At 41.6% G+C, this 15,985-nt stretch overlaps 2 protein-coding genes across 2 annotated transcripts; one reads left to right on the top strand and one right to left on the bottom strand.

The window, feature by feature from the left end:
- Positions 1-1,464: 1,464 nt before the first annotated feature.
- On the bottom strand, positions 1,465-10,236 carry COA8 (cytochrome c oxidase assembly factor 8). The gene is made up of 5 exons (XM_075426648.1): positions 10,037-10,236; positions 8,981-9,178; positions 7,854-7,917; positions 5,774-5,864; positions 1,465-3,085 (listed from the first exon to the last, which is right to left on the bottom strand). Exons 1-5 carry the CDS (start codon positions 10,157-10,159, stop codon positions 2,980-2,982), a joined length of 582 nt encoding a protein of 193 aa, XP_075282763.1. The 5' UTR covers positions 10,160-10,236; the 3' UTR covers positions 1,465-2,979.
- A 58-nt stretch (positions 10,237-10,294) lies between these two features.
- Positions 10,295-15,620, top strand: BAG5 (BAG cochaperone 5). Its single transcript, XM_075426649.1, has 2 exons — positions 10,295-10,379; positions 10,966-15,620. Exon 2 carries the CDS (start codon positions 10,994-10,996, stop codon positions 12,344-12,346), a length of 1,353 nt encoding a protein of 450 aa, XP_075282764.1. The 5' UTR covers positions 10,295-10,379; positions 10,966-10,993; the 3' UTR covers positions 12,347-15,620.
- The last annotated feature ends 365 nt before the right edge of the window (positions 15,621-15,985 follow it).

The raw sequence follows: 15,985 nt of genomic DNA, 5'->3' as shown, positions 1-15,985 counted from the left end.
CGGCCTATGCACAGTTCTTTATTAATCATATATAAAGGTGCTACAATCACTTCAGCCCAACCTTTAGTTGGTCTGCCTCTCAATTCCATTTGACACTTCCTCTTACTCTTCTCATATTCTGTGGAGATTAACGCTCCAGCAGAGAAATTCAGTGAATAGCAAAAACCCACACAGATTATCAGAACATAAACACCCCAAGTCAGTAGGAACTATCTCAAATTATTTGAATATTACCAAAATACTGTTGCTTTATTATGCACTTACTGAGGAGACAGATTAAAAAGGCACATGCTGACACTACTGAATATGAAATACTGCTGTTCCTTCTGACAGCATTAGCTAAATACCTAAATGATAAGAACACTCCCCTGTTTTTTCCCTATACTTGGAAAATGTGCACTGAAAAGTCACTCTTTGATCTATTTTGCTAGCTTCAGTCACTGTAGCAGGCCACTGTATACATAAAAAAATTATTTTTAGTCTGTGGCAGCTTCTTATTCTTCCTTTGATGTATAAAGGATATATGATCAATAATATCTGAAAGCAGCTGGCATTATTACAACTGCTCTGAGTCAAGAAAAAAAAAATTAAAGTAATGCAACACTGGTAAAAATGATAAGGCTTTTGGCTGTTCAGAAAATGTAATTATCTCAGTGTATGTATGTGGTTTTGGTAATGAGACTCAAAATTTCAGATGGATTATTTTTAATAACATCTTTCACAGTGGCTTTATTAGATATTCTAAATCAAAGCTCAACACTTACCTAATAAATACCTCACTCCTTCAACAGGCTTTAGATGAAGGGACCCGGCACCCCACACAGAGTCTTAATGAAGACCATGCCACAAAGGCATGAACTTCACCTGCAAGTAGCTCTGAGCAGAATCCTAGCATGATCCATCATATGCTGATTGTATTCATTCTTGTGTAACCAACACTAAAATTTCATGTTCAGAAAACAGTTTTACCTGTGAGTTTACTGAAGCGCAATCCAAACCCTCCGAATTCCCACATCTCCCCTACACCAACACTAGAACACTTGTGTCTGCATGATGAGACACATTAACGCAAGTGACACCTAACACTTTTTTCCTTGGATTAGTTCTAGTAGTCAATTTCCTGATCCGTTTCAGCGGGCAGACACAACAATGTCTGTGCTAATAAAAGTGGGCAGCTCAGGGGACGAAAATGCTTCTTTTGACTGACCTCTACCAACTGCAGGCACATGTGAAACTCCCTTAGGGAGCTGATGCACAGGCTGTCAGAACATATGGCTATCAACCACCAGTCCACCAGGGTTCTGATCTCTGCCTTTCAGAGATGCTTTCTTCTATGATCCAATCATTACGTTGGAACTATTTATTAAAGTCTGCATTTGCATTGTGGTCAAAGCTTATATACTGTAAGATATAATTTACTGTAACTCCCTGAAGAATTACATTACATAGCCACAGTGGTTTATTTCAAAAATTTATTTTCCTAAAGAAACTTGGCACTTTGTAACTTTTTAATAAATATATACCTTTTACAGTACTGATGCAGTAAATAACATTCACAAATAATATTTTCTAGAAGCGCTGGTTATCACCTCAGCAAACACTATTAACGACTGTTTTCATTTACTAATAACAAAACAATTAAAACCACAACTCAGTGACCTTTTCAGCCACAATATCATCACTGCACGAAACAGTGTCATCGGCTACTATATCATTAATATTTATTTCATCTTGCAAAGGAATTATTACAGTTGATACTGAAAAAGCTTTTTCTGCCCCAGCTGAAAAAGCCTGTGCATAAATCATGTCATGTTTAGATATGAAAAACAGGTCAATGGCTATTGACCTGATGTTTCCAAAAGTAGAACCTCCCTCCAGCACAGCTTTAGGAAAACAGGCTTCATTTGACAACACACATTCTTTTTAACAGAATCCTCTTAGTAGGTACTGTATCAAAAAATCATTTAACTGTATAAATGGACAGGGAGAACATTCTAAGGAATAGAACTTCTTTTACATTAAAAATACATGGCATAATATTTTAAGACTTCACTTCAACCAACCTCCTTCCAATTGATGTTACATACCTTGAGGCCAGAAAACTCCCCCTCAGGCAAGTTCTTTCGAGTGCCTCAGAGAAACTGGTGAGAATAACTGGTGAGAAATCTCTACTTTGAAAGAAATGAACCACTAGAAAGGAGTGCATGTTAGTACTAATGTTCTCCTCCATACAACCAAGTATCAGGTTTTTTTTCTACCAAGATTAAGTGACTGGAAATGCATCTGTTTTATTGCTCAGCAACTAAAATCTTTACCAGTCATAGCTTAAAAGAACTCTTGTCCAAGAGGGACACATTTCTTTTAACTGAAACAAAATTATCCACGAAGATCCTATTGCATTAGTAACTTATATGAAATCATATCCTAATTATTTATGAAAAATAGGAAATAAACACACTGAAAAGAGGATTATTCTAAATCGATTGTATATATACTCACAAATCATACTTGTTCCTTCAGCCATGTTGCATTATTTGTGGATAGTTACTGCCCCAGATAGACAACTGCCACAAAATGAGGCATTTTTGTCTTTATATACTAATACGGTTGGTGGAGACATCATTCTCTGACCCGAACTCTGGTACAGCACACTGAATCACATGTTACTTAGGAGCTATGACTCTGTGGTAAAAACGTGACAGAAGCGATCCCTTCCATTTAATGTAAACCAGGAGCAGCTTTTGATAGTTTTCTCAGTTGTGTTTCAGTTGGGAAATATTTTAGATGTTCTTGGAATAAAAGGTAAAGGAAATCTACCTAGTGATTATAAATTAAGACAAACGGCAACTTTTATTTACATAGTTTAGCTAACAGATTCAAGCAATTATTACATTAGTCACTCAGATTCTGAACATCACTATAAACAACAAGTTTATAGCAGGCCTAGCTAGTGTTGCCTTCTTCATGCAGCTGTGATCACTAATTTCCAGCATCTTTCTTTTTCCAACGAAGCCTCCTCAGAGCTCTCGCCAGTGCTACTTGTCCCATGAGGAATGTGATAGTAAAGTTACGTTTATACCAATCTCTAGGAATCCAAAGCCAGGAAAATCATCAGCACACAGAACAAGAACAGGAGAAAGGTACACGATTATATTAAAATATCCTTTGGCATTGACAAATAACAATTCAGTGCAATATGGTTTTCCATTCTTTGTGGCAACTCTTTTCCTGCCTAATTAGAGTTAAATAACCTATGAAAAGGTCTATCTGAATATCTGCATTCATGATCAGATTACATGTAGACTATACGGCTATGGCTGTTGAGAGCTTAACTGTAAGCAAGTTAAGGGATGGGTAGTTTTATGACGAGTTGTAGCTGGAACCAGGTAAGATAAATTGTAACCATGTAACATAAATTGTAACCATATTGTAAGATAAATTGTAACCAAGTGTAAGATAAATTGTAACCATATCTCACGTTTCAGAAGTAAAGCTGATCATCCAGCTACCTAGAAGAATTTCCTGACAGTGCTGTGCCATTACGAGTAAGATTTGTTTGTGCATGTATGAAGATACGTGTGTGTGAAAGGGCATAGCTGGTCACCTATAAAGGGGGAGGGAATAAAATAAAATGACACTTCAAAGACTAATTATATAAGCCAATACAGGAAGCGTTAGCTTTCTAACCCCTTAAAGATGATACCTTTAATATTGCCAAAGTTAGTGTTTATATCTTTAAATCTTAAACCAGTTTTTATGCAGCATGCATGACTTCTGGAGCCAATTCAAGATAAGACAGAGGTTAAAAAGGGCTGATACAGACTGAGAACTTGCTTCAAATTCTTGCACCTGTTACAAACTGACTTCTTAATTTCCTTCTGGTTTCCAAAGATCACTCCCCCATTTTGTAAAATGCTGCACTAGAAGCAATAGAATACACTTACTGTAGAACTAGCAGGGAATATTAAACACTGGGATTTAGGTTGTCTCTTGAGATCTCTGTGGGAAACCTTACATGTACAGATCTAACATAAACCTGAGATACTAACCTCTCAGTAAGGGCAGTAGCCAAAACCATGCTGACAAGCAGCACTGAGCTACCCCCTCAAATGTCATGTTAAATCAAAATATCATGTTAACATTGCAACTGTTTCTTTTCCCCTTTCATGTCTCATTTCCTATATCGTTCTTGAATTTTTTTTCCCCTAAACCAGACTATTTCCAGCCTAAGTACCCAGAACTAAATATTCATAGCATCTATGCACAGTCATTGCTTCAATTTTAACTAAATTTTAGAACTTGCAACACTTCAGCAGCCACCATTTTCCGACCAGCTGGCAACACTGCAGAAGAACATACAGCTAAATGTATAAACAGATTTTTATAAATATGACCCCTCAAAATGAGAATGCCTGTAAAAAGCTCCACTGCTTTCCGGACTGTGCAGTTCCACTTTGAAACTACAATGATGCAGCTTACACTAACTGATTTTACAAGGCAGCACCAAGGAAGGTCATGTTTAGGCACAAAGCCTGAACTCTCTTACCGTGAAGAATGGGACACTGTCCCTAGGTTGCTACAACAATGGCATCTGACGACCAGTTATAAACTATTTGCTTTCTCACTCATCAGGTATAGGCAATTTGAACAACAATCCTCTTATTAAAAGGAAATTTTTACTTTCAATCTTTTTATGCTGTTGCTTAGGTTTTTGGTGAGGTTTCCCCCCCTGCCCCCTCCCATCGACAAGACAAGATGTGCATATTTATTGTAAGTATTTGTTACAGTAAAATTGTTCTTGCAGTGTAGTATGTTGCAGTATATGCACAATATGTACAAAGAACCCTAAACCACAATTTGTTATAGATCAGTTCTAGTGATGGTAGAATTCTCATTAGCATTACATCATTATGAACCCAGTAACACTTGACACCTGTGAGCCCAATAATCTTTCAATCCAATACAGAGAAGAAACTGAAGTTGTGGTTCATATTCAGTGGCCAGTGCTACTGTAACTGGATTAAGTACTGTCCTCCTCCAGCTTCCCATTCCTTCATCTTTTCTAGCCCTCTACCAAGTGTGCACAGCTACTTGCAGGGTAATGTGTGTTTGCAAGTCATTTTCCAGTTGTGTCAGATCCCAAATCCAGTTTATCAAGTTGTTGTACAAAGAGTAACACTGAAACAATGCAGTAGATGTTGCAAAGAGGCACAGTGGATGTGGGCTTACCCAGATGTAGCTGAGGTTTTATACAGGATGAGTTCAGGTGATCATTTTATTAATGCTTTGCACACAAACACCCCTCAAACTCAAGGCTAATCACTTTCATTTTTACTGTATGCTTGCAAAATAATAAAAACAAGAATACTAAATATTAGTAAGCAATTTTCCTTTGACATTAATCATATTTACTAGTCCTTATTTAACAGTCAACTAGCATCTGTTCTATAGAAATTTCAATATTTATCAGTTTCAATTAGCATGATGAAAAGACCCAAGCCATAAAGAGCAAAAACTGAGTGCCTGATCTTGACTCTCTGAATCTCAGACATGAGATTCATCTCTCCACTAAATCAACAATAAGCAGTAGAACTCAAGTGATCATGCAAATTTCTGTCAAATGCTAATAACAGCATTTTAAAAAAAATCATTTTCTAAAATGATAGTTCTGGTGCTGCTTTACCAATTATGGAAAAAAAGTTCAGATTTTAAATTTGATCTTATGCCTTAGGACTGTAATGTAGAATAGCCAACATAAATACCTTCCACATACCTGTTATACTGCATGTGCTTTCTAAAATTTTTACTTAGAAAGTCCTTGTAAAAGTCAGCCATTTCTTCTGCATTCAGTGTTGCTTTCTGACCTGAAAATAAGTTTTGGCATAACAATGTCAAGATAATTCTCTGGATTAAAACACTGGCTTCAGATGCAGGAGAGCTAGGTTCTGACTCCTTGCTCCTACAAGCTTCCTGTGTAACCCTGAACAAGTTAATATTCTTTTATTTACCAACTTATTAAAACTCATCTAGGAAGCACAGGAGATTAAAAATACTGATGATCTTGAAGCTGGCATAACTCTTAAGCCCTTACTACTTGTGAAAGTGACAATGTTTATCAGGTTTTAGATTATTTAGGGAACTAGTGGACCCCTATGAAAAAGTCCATGGTCTAGGAATATCTATCCTTTGAGTAAAATTAACCTCTCGTGGGGCTGAAGTCTAACCAGCACCAGTAAAAGCACTTAGTAACTTAAATTTCCCCCCTAAAGAACCCTATCCATAACTGACATAATATTTTCCAATGTACTTTTTTTTTTTTCTGTTGCTGTTGATAAATTTCAGGCAGCTTATAGCAAAGAGTGTATGTTCTGTCAGATTTATTAACAATGCAGTAGACAATTATTTGGTGAAGGAGCAAGTACAGAAGATGACTTTGAATATAGCAGAATATAAGAGGAGCTGGATTCTCTCCACAGAACATGAAAGGAAAACCTGTGGCTACAGCACAGATGTAGAATCCTGAGTACCAACAAATATTCTCAACTCTACCAGGTAACTCCTATGCAAACTCGCTGGCGCTTTCAGTATTTCTAAAATGAGGGTCAAATTTGAATGTCCCAGCAGACATGGATATGATGAGGAAGATGGAATTGTGATATTCAACTTGTTGCTGTTCCAAAATGCATTTTAAAGCTCCTGAGACTGATCATAGAAACGTAAATTATTGATCAGTTCTACTTGTCATTATTTGCAAATCTAATATATTACAATGGATTAACATACTAAGGGATAAGTTTACTCTAAGACTATTTCAAGGCAGCCTACTTAACACCTACAGTTAATTTGTTCCTTCATACTGGTATCAGCAGAACTGACTGTAGATTCACTTGTATAAAAAAGTAAGTTTTGTTCCAACTGCTCATGTATATTGTTATTACTCTTATTTTTATATACACATGCAGCTGTATTATAGAACAGAGTAAATCAACACATGCAGCCAATATATTTTTATTTCTAAGAGATGTACGTGCTTACTTTTTTTTTTATTTCTAGGGTATAAAACCAAACCAAAACGGCAATATAAAAGAAGCGTTTCCTCAACAACACAGACCTTAATTATTTCTCAACCACACACTGATCACCACGATACAAACAGAAGAGAAAAATAATGGTCTGTGATATAGAGAACATCAGAGCAGATGCTTTTCTAAACTCAAACAGATCACTGTTGTATGAACAAATTTGTTCAACCTCATACTACAATGGCCAATTCACTGTTATTATGCAGGCATCTTGTTTTCAGTTTCACGTAATGAATTAGAGAGAGAACTATTTTACAGCAACTGTGCTCAGGTAAAGACAGGCAGAGGGCAGCTGCTGTCTCCTCAGAAGCTGTCTTACTCTCCCTCGAGGAAAAATATTGTATTCATTGTATACGCTATGGACCTGAAGCCAAAGACTGTGAATTTATCCACCCAACCATAGCACGGACTTGAGGCAAATGCTCTGTATGTTTAGCTCAGCTAGCTCACTGGGTTAACAACAGGTGTGAACGGAAAAGACCCCTTCCTCCTAGACTACAGAATGACTATAATACTTGCACAGGATTTCAGCGCATTCCCTCCAGCTGCGGGAAGGAATTAGGGGAAGAACAGTGCAACAGATGATCTGACTCCCACATGCACATGTCTGAGGAGCTCCCCCCCTCTTTTCTTATCATGCTTCTGAAAACGCTTCTAAATCTTACCCTCAAGATTTACTTGGGGCAGAACACAAAAAGGATAAGCTAACAAAATTCAAAGTTAAACAGAATTCCGAATGCACCCTAAACTATACACAAAGATCTCACCAACCTGTTTCATCTCTCATTTCCAGACCCTTGGCTTTCAGTCTTGAGTAAATAAATTCTTCTTTTTCCTAAAACATGTTTTTAGACATTAGAATTTGATGTACTCAGTTCAAGCTAACTGTTGCTTTTAATCACATAGCAGCATAGTGCTTAACACCCTCTGAAATAACAGGCAATACTCATTATACCTGGAATGTCAAAAAACATTTTCCTGAATCCAGTGAGTAGGTTAAACCGGTAACTTTGTCACTGAGATCCTGCTACCTGCATGCATCAGTTAATTCATGCAAGTGTTCTACTGAAACATATAAAACTTATTTGTGGAGTAAAGTTACAGCTGAGCTTCAGTCTCGTTTGACAGGATCCAAACCCTCAGTTTATAAGACAACCTACGAAGATGTGCTGTATTGTATAACTGAAAATTTGAGCATAGAGAAAAACACTCAGCCTTAAAAAAATGAAATTACTTAGGTGGAAACAGAGTAATTATTTGCATGTAAGTTTTTCAAACTTAAAAGCAGTTCTATGGAATTAAAAAAACAAGCTTTGTTTTTTCTGTGAGATCTTTGCACGTTTTGGGAGGATACGATGATCAAGGATCATCACAGCAGATGGCGAATTACTGAACCATTACTGTTCTTCCAACAAGCATTCAGTGCCTCCTAATCAACGCTGCAATCAGGAAAGAAGACTGACCATGACCGAAAGGTCCCCTTTATAGCCTTGTTGGGATACATGGCCAGTGAAACCGGCCATGTCCCTCATTTACCCTTGGTGACTATACCTAATTTCTCTCACTTATGACAGAGCAAGAAGAGCTGCAGAATCATCTTCAACAGCTTCTCTAGCCACAGACGTGTAGGGCACAACTTCGTATTTTCCGTGTGAGGTAGGAAAAGGGGCAAATATCACGATATGCCACTAAAGAGCAACAAAGTATGCAGGCTCTTTAGCTTTGTACGTCATTTTAAAGAAATGAATGACAAGAAGGTAATTTCCACAAAGACACCATGTGTATTTGGAAGAAATGGTATCAATTACCAGGGGGTAATGGCAGGCAGAACTGAACCCTACCTCATGCAGACCGAGCCCCCGGTTTCAGGCGGGCACCGGGCACCGCGGCTGGCTCACCTGGCGGAAGGCGCGGTTGTGCCGTGCCCAGAAGCGCTGGTCGCAGGCCTGGGCCTCCTGCCGCGCCTCCCGCAGCCGCCGCTCCAGGGGCGACTCCTCAGGGGGCACGTAGAAGACCACCGGCCGCAGGTTGGAGTGCTTGTCGGGGGGACCGATCCAGTCCTTGCAGGAGTGCGCGGGGGGGCTGAAATGCAGGCCCTTGAAAACACAGGCAGAGTGCGTTATGGCCGCTTCCGCAGAGTTTCCTGACAAACATCCCGCTTTGAAATGAAACTCCACACAACCTTAAAACATGTCAGCGTGACAAGTTCAGAAATTATGCACGTTCATTTGCCCTGACCAAAACACTGGAACAGGCTGCCCAGGGAGGTTGTGGAGTCTCCTTCTCTGGAGATATTCAAGACCTGCCTGGACAAGGTCCTGTGCAGCCTGCTGTAGGTGGCCCTGCTTCTGCAGGGGGGTTGGACTAGATGACCCACAGAGGGGTCATCTCTGAACATTCTGTGATGTGATAGGTTTTAAATTGACTTTGATTTAGAAATGCACTACAGAAAAGGTAAATTTCACTAACTTCCAACAGACGGAAACCATAATTTTTTCTTTTTTAAAAGGCAATTTCGCCCCCCCCCATTTTTGCATCACCGCTATTCCACTTCGTTAAAATATCTGAGGGCAGGAGCGAGCAGCTATGCAAGCCTTCCTCCGCGCTGCTTTCTCCGCGTACCCTAGCGAACACGCACACGCGTGGGGCCTCTCGGGCCGCCCGCCCGGCCCCGCCGAGCCCGCCCGGTATTCACAAACACCCAGACGGCAAGAGGCCGCGGGAGAGGCGGGTTTTCCCCGGGACGCGCCCGCCCGGCGAGGCTGAGCGCGACGGGGCGGGCAGCCGGGGCGGGCAGCCGGGGCGGGCAGCCGGGGCGGGCAGCCGGGGCGGGCAGCCGGGGCGGCCTCCCCCGCTCCCCCTTCGGGGCTGCCCCGCGGCAGGCCGGCTCCCGCGGGCAGGAGCCGCCTGCTTGCCTGCCTGCCTGCCCGCCCTCCCTCCCCGCCCGGAGTTACCGCGCTCTCCTGCCGCTCCCCGCCCTCAGCCGCGGGGCCGCCGGCGGAGGAAGCCGAGGAGGAGGAGAGGAGGAGGCGGCAGTAGCAGCAGCCACCGCCCCGCAGCGCCCGGACCACCGCCATCGCTCGCCTCCCGGCGCTTTACGGCGGTGTCGCACCGGCGAGGCCGCCCGGCGCTGCCGTCGGGGGCGGTGCCGGAGAAGGGGCAGCGTCCCCGGGCGGCGCCGTTCCCGCCTCAGCCACCGCTCGCCGGCGGGGCGGGGCTCCGGGGGCGGGGCTGCCGCTCGGCCTGTGGCGCAGCGCCGGGCCGGCCAGCGGGGCCCTCGGCCGGGGCGGCCGGCGGGTGAGGCGGCCGGGGCGGGCGGGCGGCTGGCGGCGCTGAGGGGGTTCGCCCCGGTGTTGGGTGGAGCGGTGGGTCGGGACGAGCCTCGTCTCTCCTCCGGGGCCTCCGCGTTCCCCCGGGGTGCCCCCTTGTCCTCTCCCCTCCCATCGCCGGGGCGGGAGGTCGCTGGCGGGGGGGCTGGAGGGGCGGCCCGGGGCGGCGGCTGTGGGGCCTGTGCGGGGGCGGGCGGCCCTGCCCTGGGGCCGGGGCAGCGCCGGGGTTTGCCGCCCCGGGCGGCTGGGGCCCGGTTTGGCGGAGCGTCACCTTCAGCTGCGGGGCGGGTGGGGAGGGGAGGGCTGAAGGTCGTGGGTGAGCGCTGCGAGCTGGTGGTGCGGTGACTGGAGCATCACCCCTGCAGCCCGAGCGGGAGAAGGAGGTGGGAAACAACGGAGGAACGGCCGGGGAATACCCGCCGGGTGGTTTATTCCCGTGGCTGGCGATGTTTAAGATAGCCGTAAGGGTGAAGTGCTTCAGGACGTCGCGAAAGTTGTGCCGTGCTTGCGTGGCGCTTTATTGATCGCAGGTCTCGCTCTCGCTTTCTTTGCAGTTCATCTGAAACTGGATGAAAGAAGAGAATGGATATGGGTAACCAACACCCATCCATAAAACGGTTGCATGAAATACAGAAAGAAGTCAAAGAGATTGAACAGCAAGTGGTGGTCTTCAGCGGGCTGTCTACGGATCGAGATTACAAGAAATTAGAAAGGAGTCTTACCAAACAGCTTTTTGAAATAGATTCTGTAGACACTGAGGGAAAGGGGGACATTCAGCAAGCCAGAAAGCGAGCTGCTCAGGAAACAGAGAGGCTGCTGAAGGAGCTGGAACAAAATGCAAACCATCCGCGCAGACTGGAAATAGAGGCTATATTCAAGGAGGCGCAGTCACTTGTGGAGCGCGAGATTACACCTTTTTACAAAGGAGGTAACTGTATAAGTGATGAATTTGAAGAAGGTATTCAGGACATTGTACTGAGGCTTACCCAGGTGAAAACTGGAGGGAAAGTTTCTTTACGCAAAGCAAGATATCGCACTCTGACAAAGGTATGTGCTGTTCAGGAGATCATAGAAAGCTGTGTAAAGCAACAGCTGTCCCTGCCACTCTCTAATGATGCACATCCTTCTGTCTCCAAAATTAACTCTGTAATGTGTGATGTGAACAAAGCAAGAGGAACTCTTATTGCGCTTCTAATGGGAGTGAGTAGTAATGATACCTGCAGGCATCTGTCCTGTGTGCTTACAGGTCTCATTGCTGATTTGGATGCTTTAGATGTCTGCGGTCACACGGAAATAAGAAATTACAGAAAGGAAGTAGTGGAAGAGATCAATAAATTGCAGAAATACCTGGACTTGGAAGAAGAAGCAAATTCTACTCACGCTTATGATTTGGCACAAAATCAGTCCATTCTAAAAATAGAAGAGATCCGCAAGAAGATGAAGGAAGTTAATTCCTTACTTTTAAAAACAGAGAATGCTTCTGATTTGTATCTGGGGTCCAAAGCAGAATTGCAGGGGTTAATTGCCCACTTAGACGAAGTGAGTCCAGGAAAAAACCCCTGTATTAGAGAAGCCAGGAGAAGAGCAGTAATTGAAGTTCAAACTCTTATAACGTACATTGATTTGAAGGAAGCACTTGAAAAAAGGCAAATGTATCCTGAGCAAACGGCTGCAGAACATCAGTCTCATAAAGCAGTTTGGACTGTTCTGGGAAATCTGTCTCAAATTCAGCAGGAGGTGATTTCATTTGATGGAAACAGAACGGATAAAAACTACATGAGGTTGGAAGAACTTCTCACGAAACAACTGCTCGCACTCGATGCCGTTGATCCACAAGGTGACGAGCGGTGTAAGGCCGCCAGAAAGCAAGCAGTAAAGCTTGCGCAGAATATTCTTTACTATCTGGACATGAAAACAGATGAATGGGAGTACTGAAACAGCCGTGGCCTAACATAAAAGAGCGTTTTTTTCTTTGGCACTTTATACAGCACATAAGAAAAGTGGTGTGTTCTGTGCTTGCTGAGATTGCGTAAGCAGTTGACTTGGCTATATGTCTGCTATCCCACGCAGTCACCCACTTGCCATGGCAACTGTCAGTACACCGTCAGCAATTCTGGTCACTGCTAGAAGCAAAGAAGTGTGATGTTCTGAAGGAATAGCTTAATACTTGATCAAATGGCTTCTTCTTTTTTTTGTTTTCCTGTGTTTGTTTTAATAACCTTGTGCAATGTTCAGTGAACACAGAACTTTCAGAGATGCAGAAACTTCCTTATGGTACAGTACTGGCAAAACTATTTAAAGAAGACTGGACTATTTATAGAAGTATTCAAGCATGAGACTCCATCCAGCAACTTCATAGCAGTCTGGATATGCTCTTAACGTGTTGTTACAACAGAAAGTATTAACTGCAAAAACCCTGCTGGCTTTTGGGTTGTCCTTGATTTATACCATCCGTCACACCTTTCTGGGCGTTTAGATTTCTCAGTTAATGGAGCTATAATGCCAACTGCAATTTACCATTTACATAGGCAAAGCCAATTATGTCTATTTTTTTGTAATACCCGAGCCCTCTCATTTGCAAAAACAGGTCAGTGGAAACTCTTTCAAATTGCTGCTTTAAGGTACTAAAACTTGGAGAGGAAAACCTATGCGTATATACTGACCAGATAAATGGGATTTGGAGGATTTCACACTGCCATCCCAAAACCCCTGAAAACTACACTGAACTTTATTTAGTGACTGCTTAGGTGTCTTTTTAAACTCTGCTGTGAGATTTGCTTTTGACTTGTCTTTTCACATTAGGTGAAAACAGAGACAGAATTCACTTTGAAGTGAACGCGCATTTTGGAATTATTTTTGTAAAATTAGGTAGCTAGCTATAAAGATGTAAATGCATGTTGTATATTTCATACTGGTCAGATGTGGCTTCAAGCATGTTTTGGAAAAGACTTGGGGCAAACGTCTCTCCTTGCAACTCATCACTTCATTGTTTCAGTAACTTTGTAAATAAGCTTGCTTGTACTATTGTCTGCAGCTACCTTTTTTTTTTTGAGGCTGCTAGTGCCAATCACATTTCTACTATAGCATGATTTTGGCGTTTTTTTGAGAGCATGGCATTAAAATGAATTAATTGTAGAGATATATTTAATTATGGACACTTTGCACCGCTCTTTCATGTTAAGTTCATGAATTATTGTTCTATAGGTGATGGTTTACACCACTTTAAGGAGTAAAAACCATTTCAGATGTTAAATATTTTTAGATGTATTTTTGAACGATTAGAGAAGACAGTAATGTCTGTGAGAGACAAGTGCCTTTATGACACCACTAACTTGCATCGTCATGTGTAGATATAGGAACTGTTAACTGGCAGCTTAATACATTTGTAATCTTTGCAAACTGGATTTCTCACATCTATATAAGTCAACTATAATGTATGTCAAGTTAATGTAATACGATAGGTGACAGTTGTTTCTGTAGAGTCCTGAGAATGCGTATCAAGTTTGGGAAATATGGATTCTGCTTAAAAACGAATGCGTTGATGCGGAGATGGGGGAATTTGGGCAGGTCTTCCGTGCCACTTGCTACAAGAAGGAGGGAATGCGCTTGCTCCGTAACATGCATTGAGATGTTGGTGAAGGGCTGTGTAACTTCAGAGTGTGAATGGGTTTTGTTTGTGATCGTACTGGTGATTGCTTTGCAACTTTGCTTGCCAAAAGCGATCTATTTTTTCAGTTCAATATAGTGCCTAAGGCACAATTTGGCAATGACAGAATGTTTGTTGGAGGATTCTCTCTGCTCCTTCAGAGATACAACCCTATTGAATTAATCTCACCTCACCTCAAAAAAATCATTTTCCCTAGTTAAAATTCCAGTCTATATTTATATATTATGTGGCTAACACAGAATAATAATAATGTTGTACACCTGAATTATTTTACTCATTTCAGGCTTTCTACATGTTTGAGCTGCAGCTTGTGATTTGCACTTACATTTTTAGGAAATACCAGAATTCGACAGCGTAATGATGTTATTTGTTTTCTTTAGTATTACTGTCAGGTCTGCAGTGGTTACTTGTAGTTTTTTTAACAGTTTAGTATCCGTGTTCTTTGGAGGTTACATGTAGCTTTATAAATGTTTTAATCTCTTACATAAAAATGAGTCGGTGTAGTTTTCAGGTCTGTTCTGTTTTAAATATTTAAGTCTTTTAGCTTTTCTGGATGGATTGTTACACCTATGTCTCTTAAGAAGGCAAGTGTGTAAGGTTAGTGTAATTTTGACTGAGTGGAGCTCAGTAGCGAGATATTATGTGGATTAAGCTTTTTTCCATTGTTCTGTAATCTAACAAATTGACTATTTAAATTTTATGGGAAAATCCTCATCTGGAATGGGATTAATTCACAGTTTTTGCATGAATGAAAAGAATAAACTGATTATGCTTAACCAAAAAAATAATGCATGGATTTCTCAAAATCTTGCTTTTGTGCTGAAGAATGTAATTTCTCTGGTTTTTATATCCAAAGATTGAGGGACACACAACTTTTCTTTCTAATACGGCAGGCTAAAATAATCAGCAAAATATAAATGGACCAAATTGCAAACCCCTGCATTTTAGTACTATACTGAAAAATAATAACTTTTCTGTGTGCGGTGTAATCTACCTTAGAGCAAAACAAATGATTGAATGTTTGGGGGAGGAGTAATCCTATATCATGATTCCTATTTGTTAATTGTATTTCTTTTTAGACTAGTTGTCTTTAGTTGTTTCAGCATTTATTTTTGTTGCTTACCGCTCAAAGTGGTTTTTCTGTGTTACCAGTTTGGAGGAGATTTTTGTTAAGTGTGGTTCCTGCTTTTTCAATTTGGCAGAAATTGGTGTACATGCTCCTTACAGTGTGTATGTTCTGGATTTATTGCTGTGTAGGATATGGCATTTGTATATACAAATTCAAGACTAAATATTGCAGTGTTATATACTTGGTTATTAATAAAAATACATTACCACCTTTTACTAGGTATTCATTTGAAGGTTATGCCCTGCTGCCTTTCTCTGTTTATTTTTGAATGTGAGTTATCAGAATGTAAATTATTTTTGTCTTAGAAAAAGTGGTTTTATCAAACATACAGACATAAAGCACTCTTTTTTTCCGCCTTCTTTAAAAGTTTGCTTTTTCACTGCTGTATTTATGACAATAAAGCTCTTTGCGTGGAAACCACTCCTACCTCTGCTTGCTAAATCCGGTGCCTTTTGGGTTTTCTCTGCATTCAGCCTTGCATTACAATCATTACTTCAGTTGTTGCTTGCATTCTTTCTTCAGCGATGGCTTTGCATACTCCTGGCCGTCAGCTGGATGATGGCCGCAAAAGTGCTTACGGATGTTGTAAGATCTTCCTGCTTTTCTGTTGGACGGTGCTGCCTTAACAGGTCAACTTGCAAAACTGGTGGTGAAGTGTCTTCCTGTGCAAAGCCAGCACGGATTAAAGAGCCTTTAGCAGGAGTTAGGCGAATCTGGTTTTAAACTGCGCAGATGAGCCGCGTTCACACCATTGTTCTGGTGGCTCGGTGCGCCTTCG

The sequence above is a fragment of the Opisthocomus hoazin genome, chromosome 7, assembly GCF_030867145.1.
Source record: "Opisthocomus hoazin isolate bOpiHoa1 chromosome 7, bOpiHoa1.hap1, whole genome shotgun sequence".
NCBI classification, from domain to species: domain Eukaryota; kingdom Metazoa; phylum Chordata; class Aves; order Opisthocomiformes; family Opisthocomidae; genus Opisthocomus; species Opisthocomus hoazin.
Note: the sequence above shows the minus strand (reverse complement) of the source record. Positions and strands in the feature narration are given on the sequence as shown.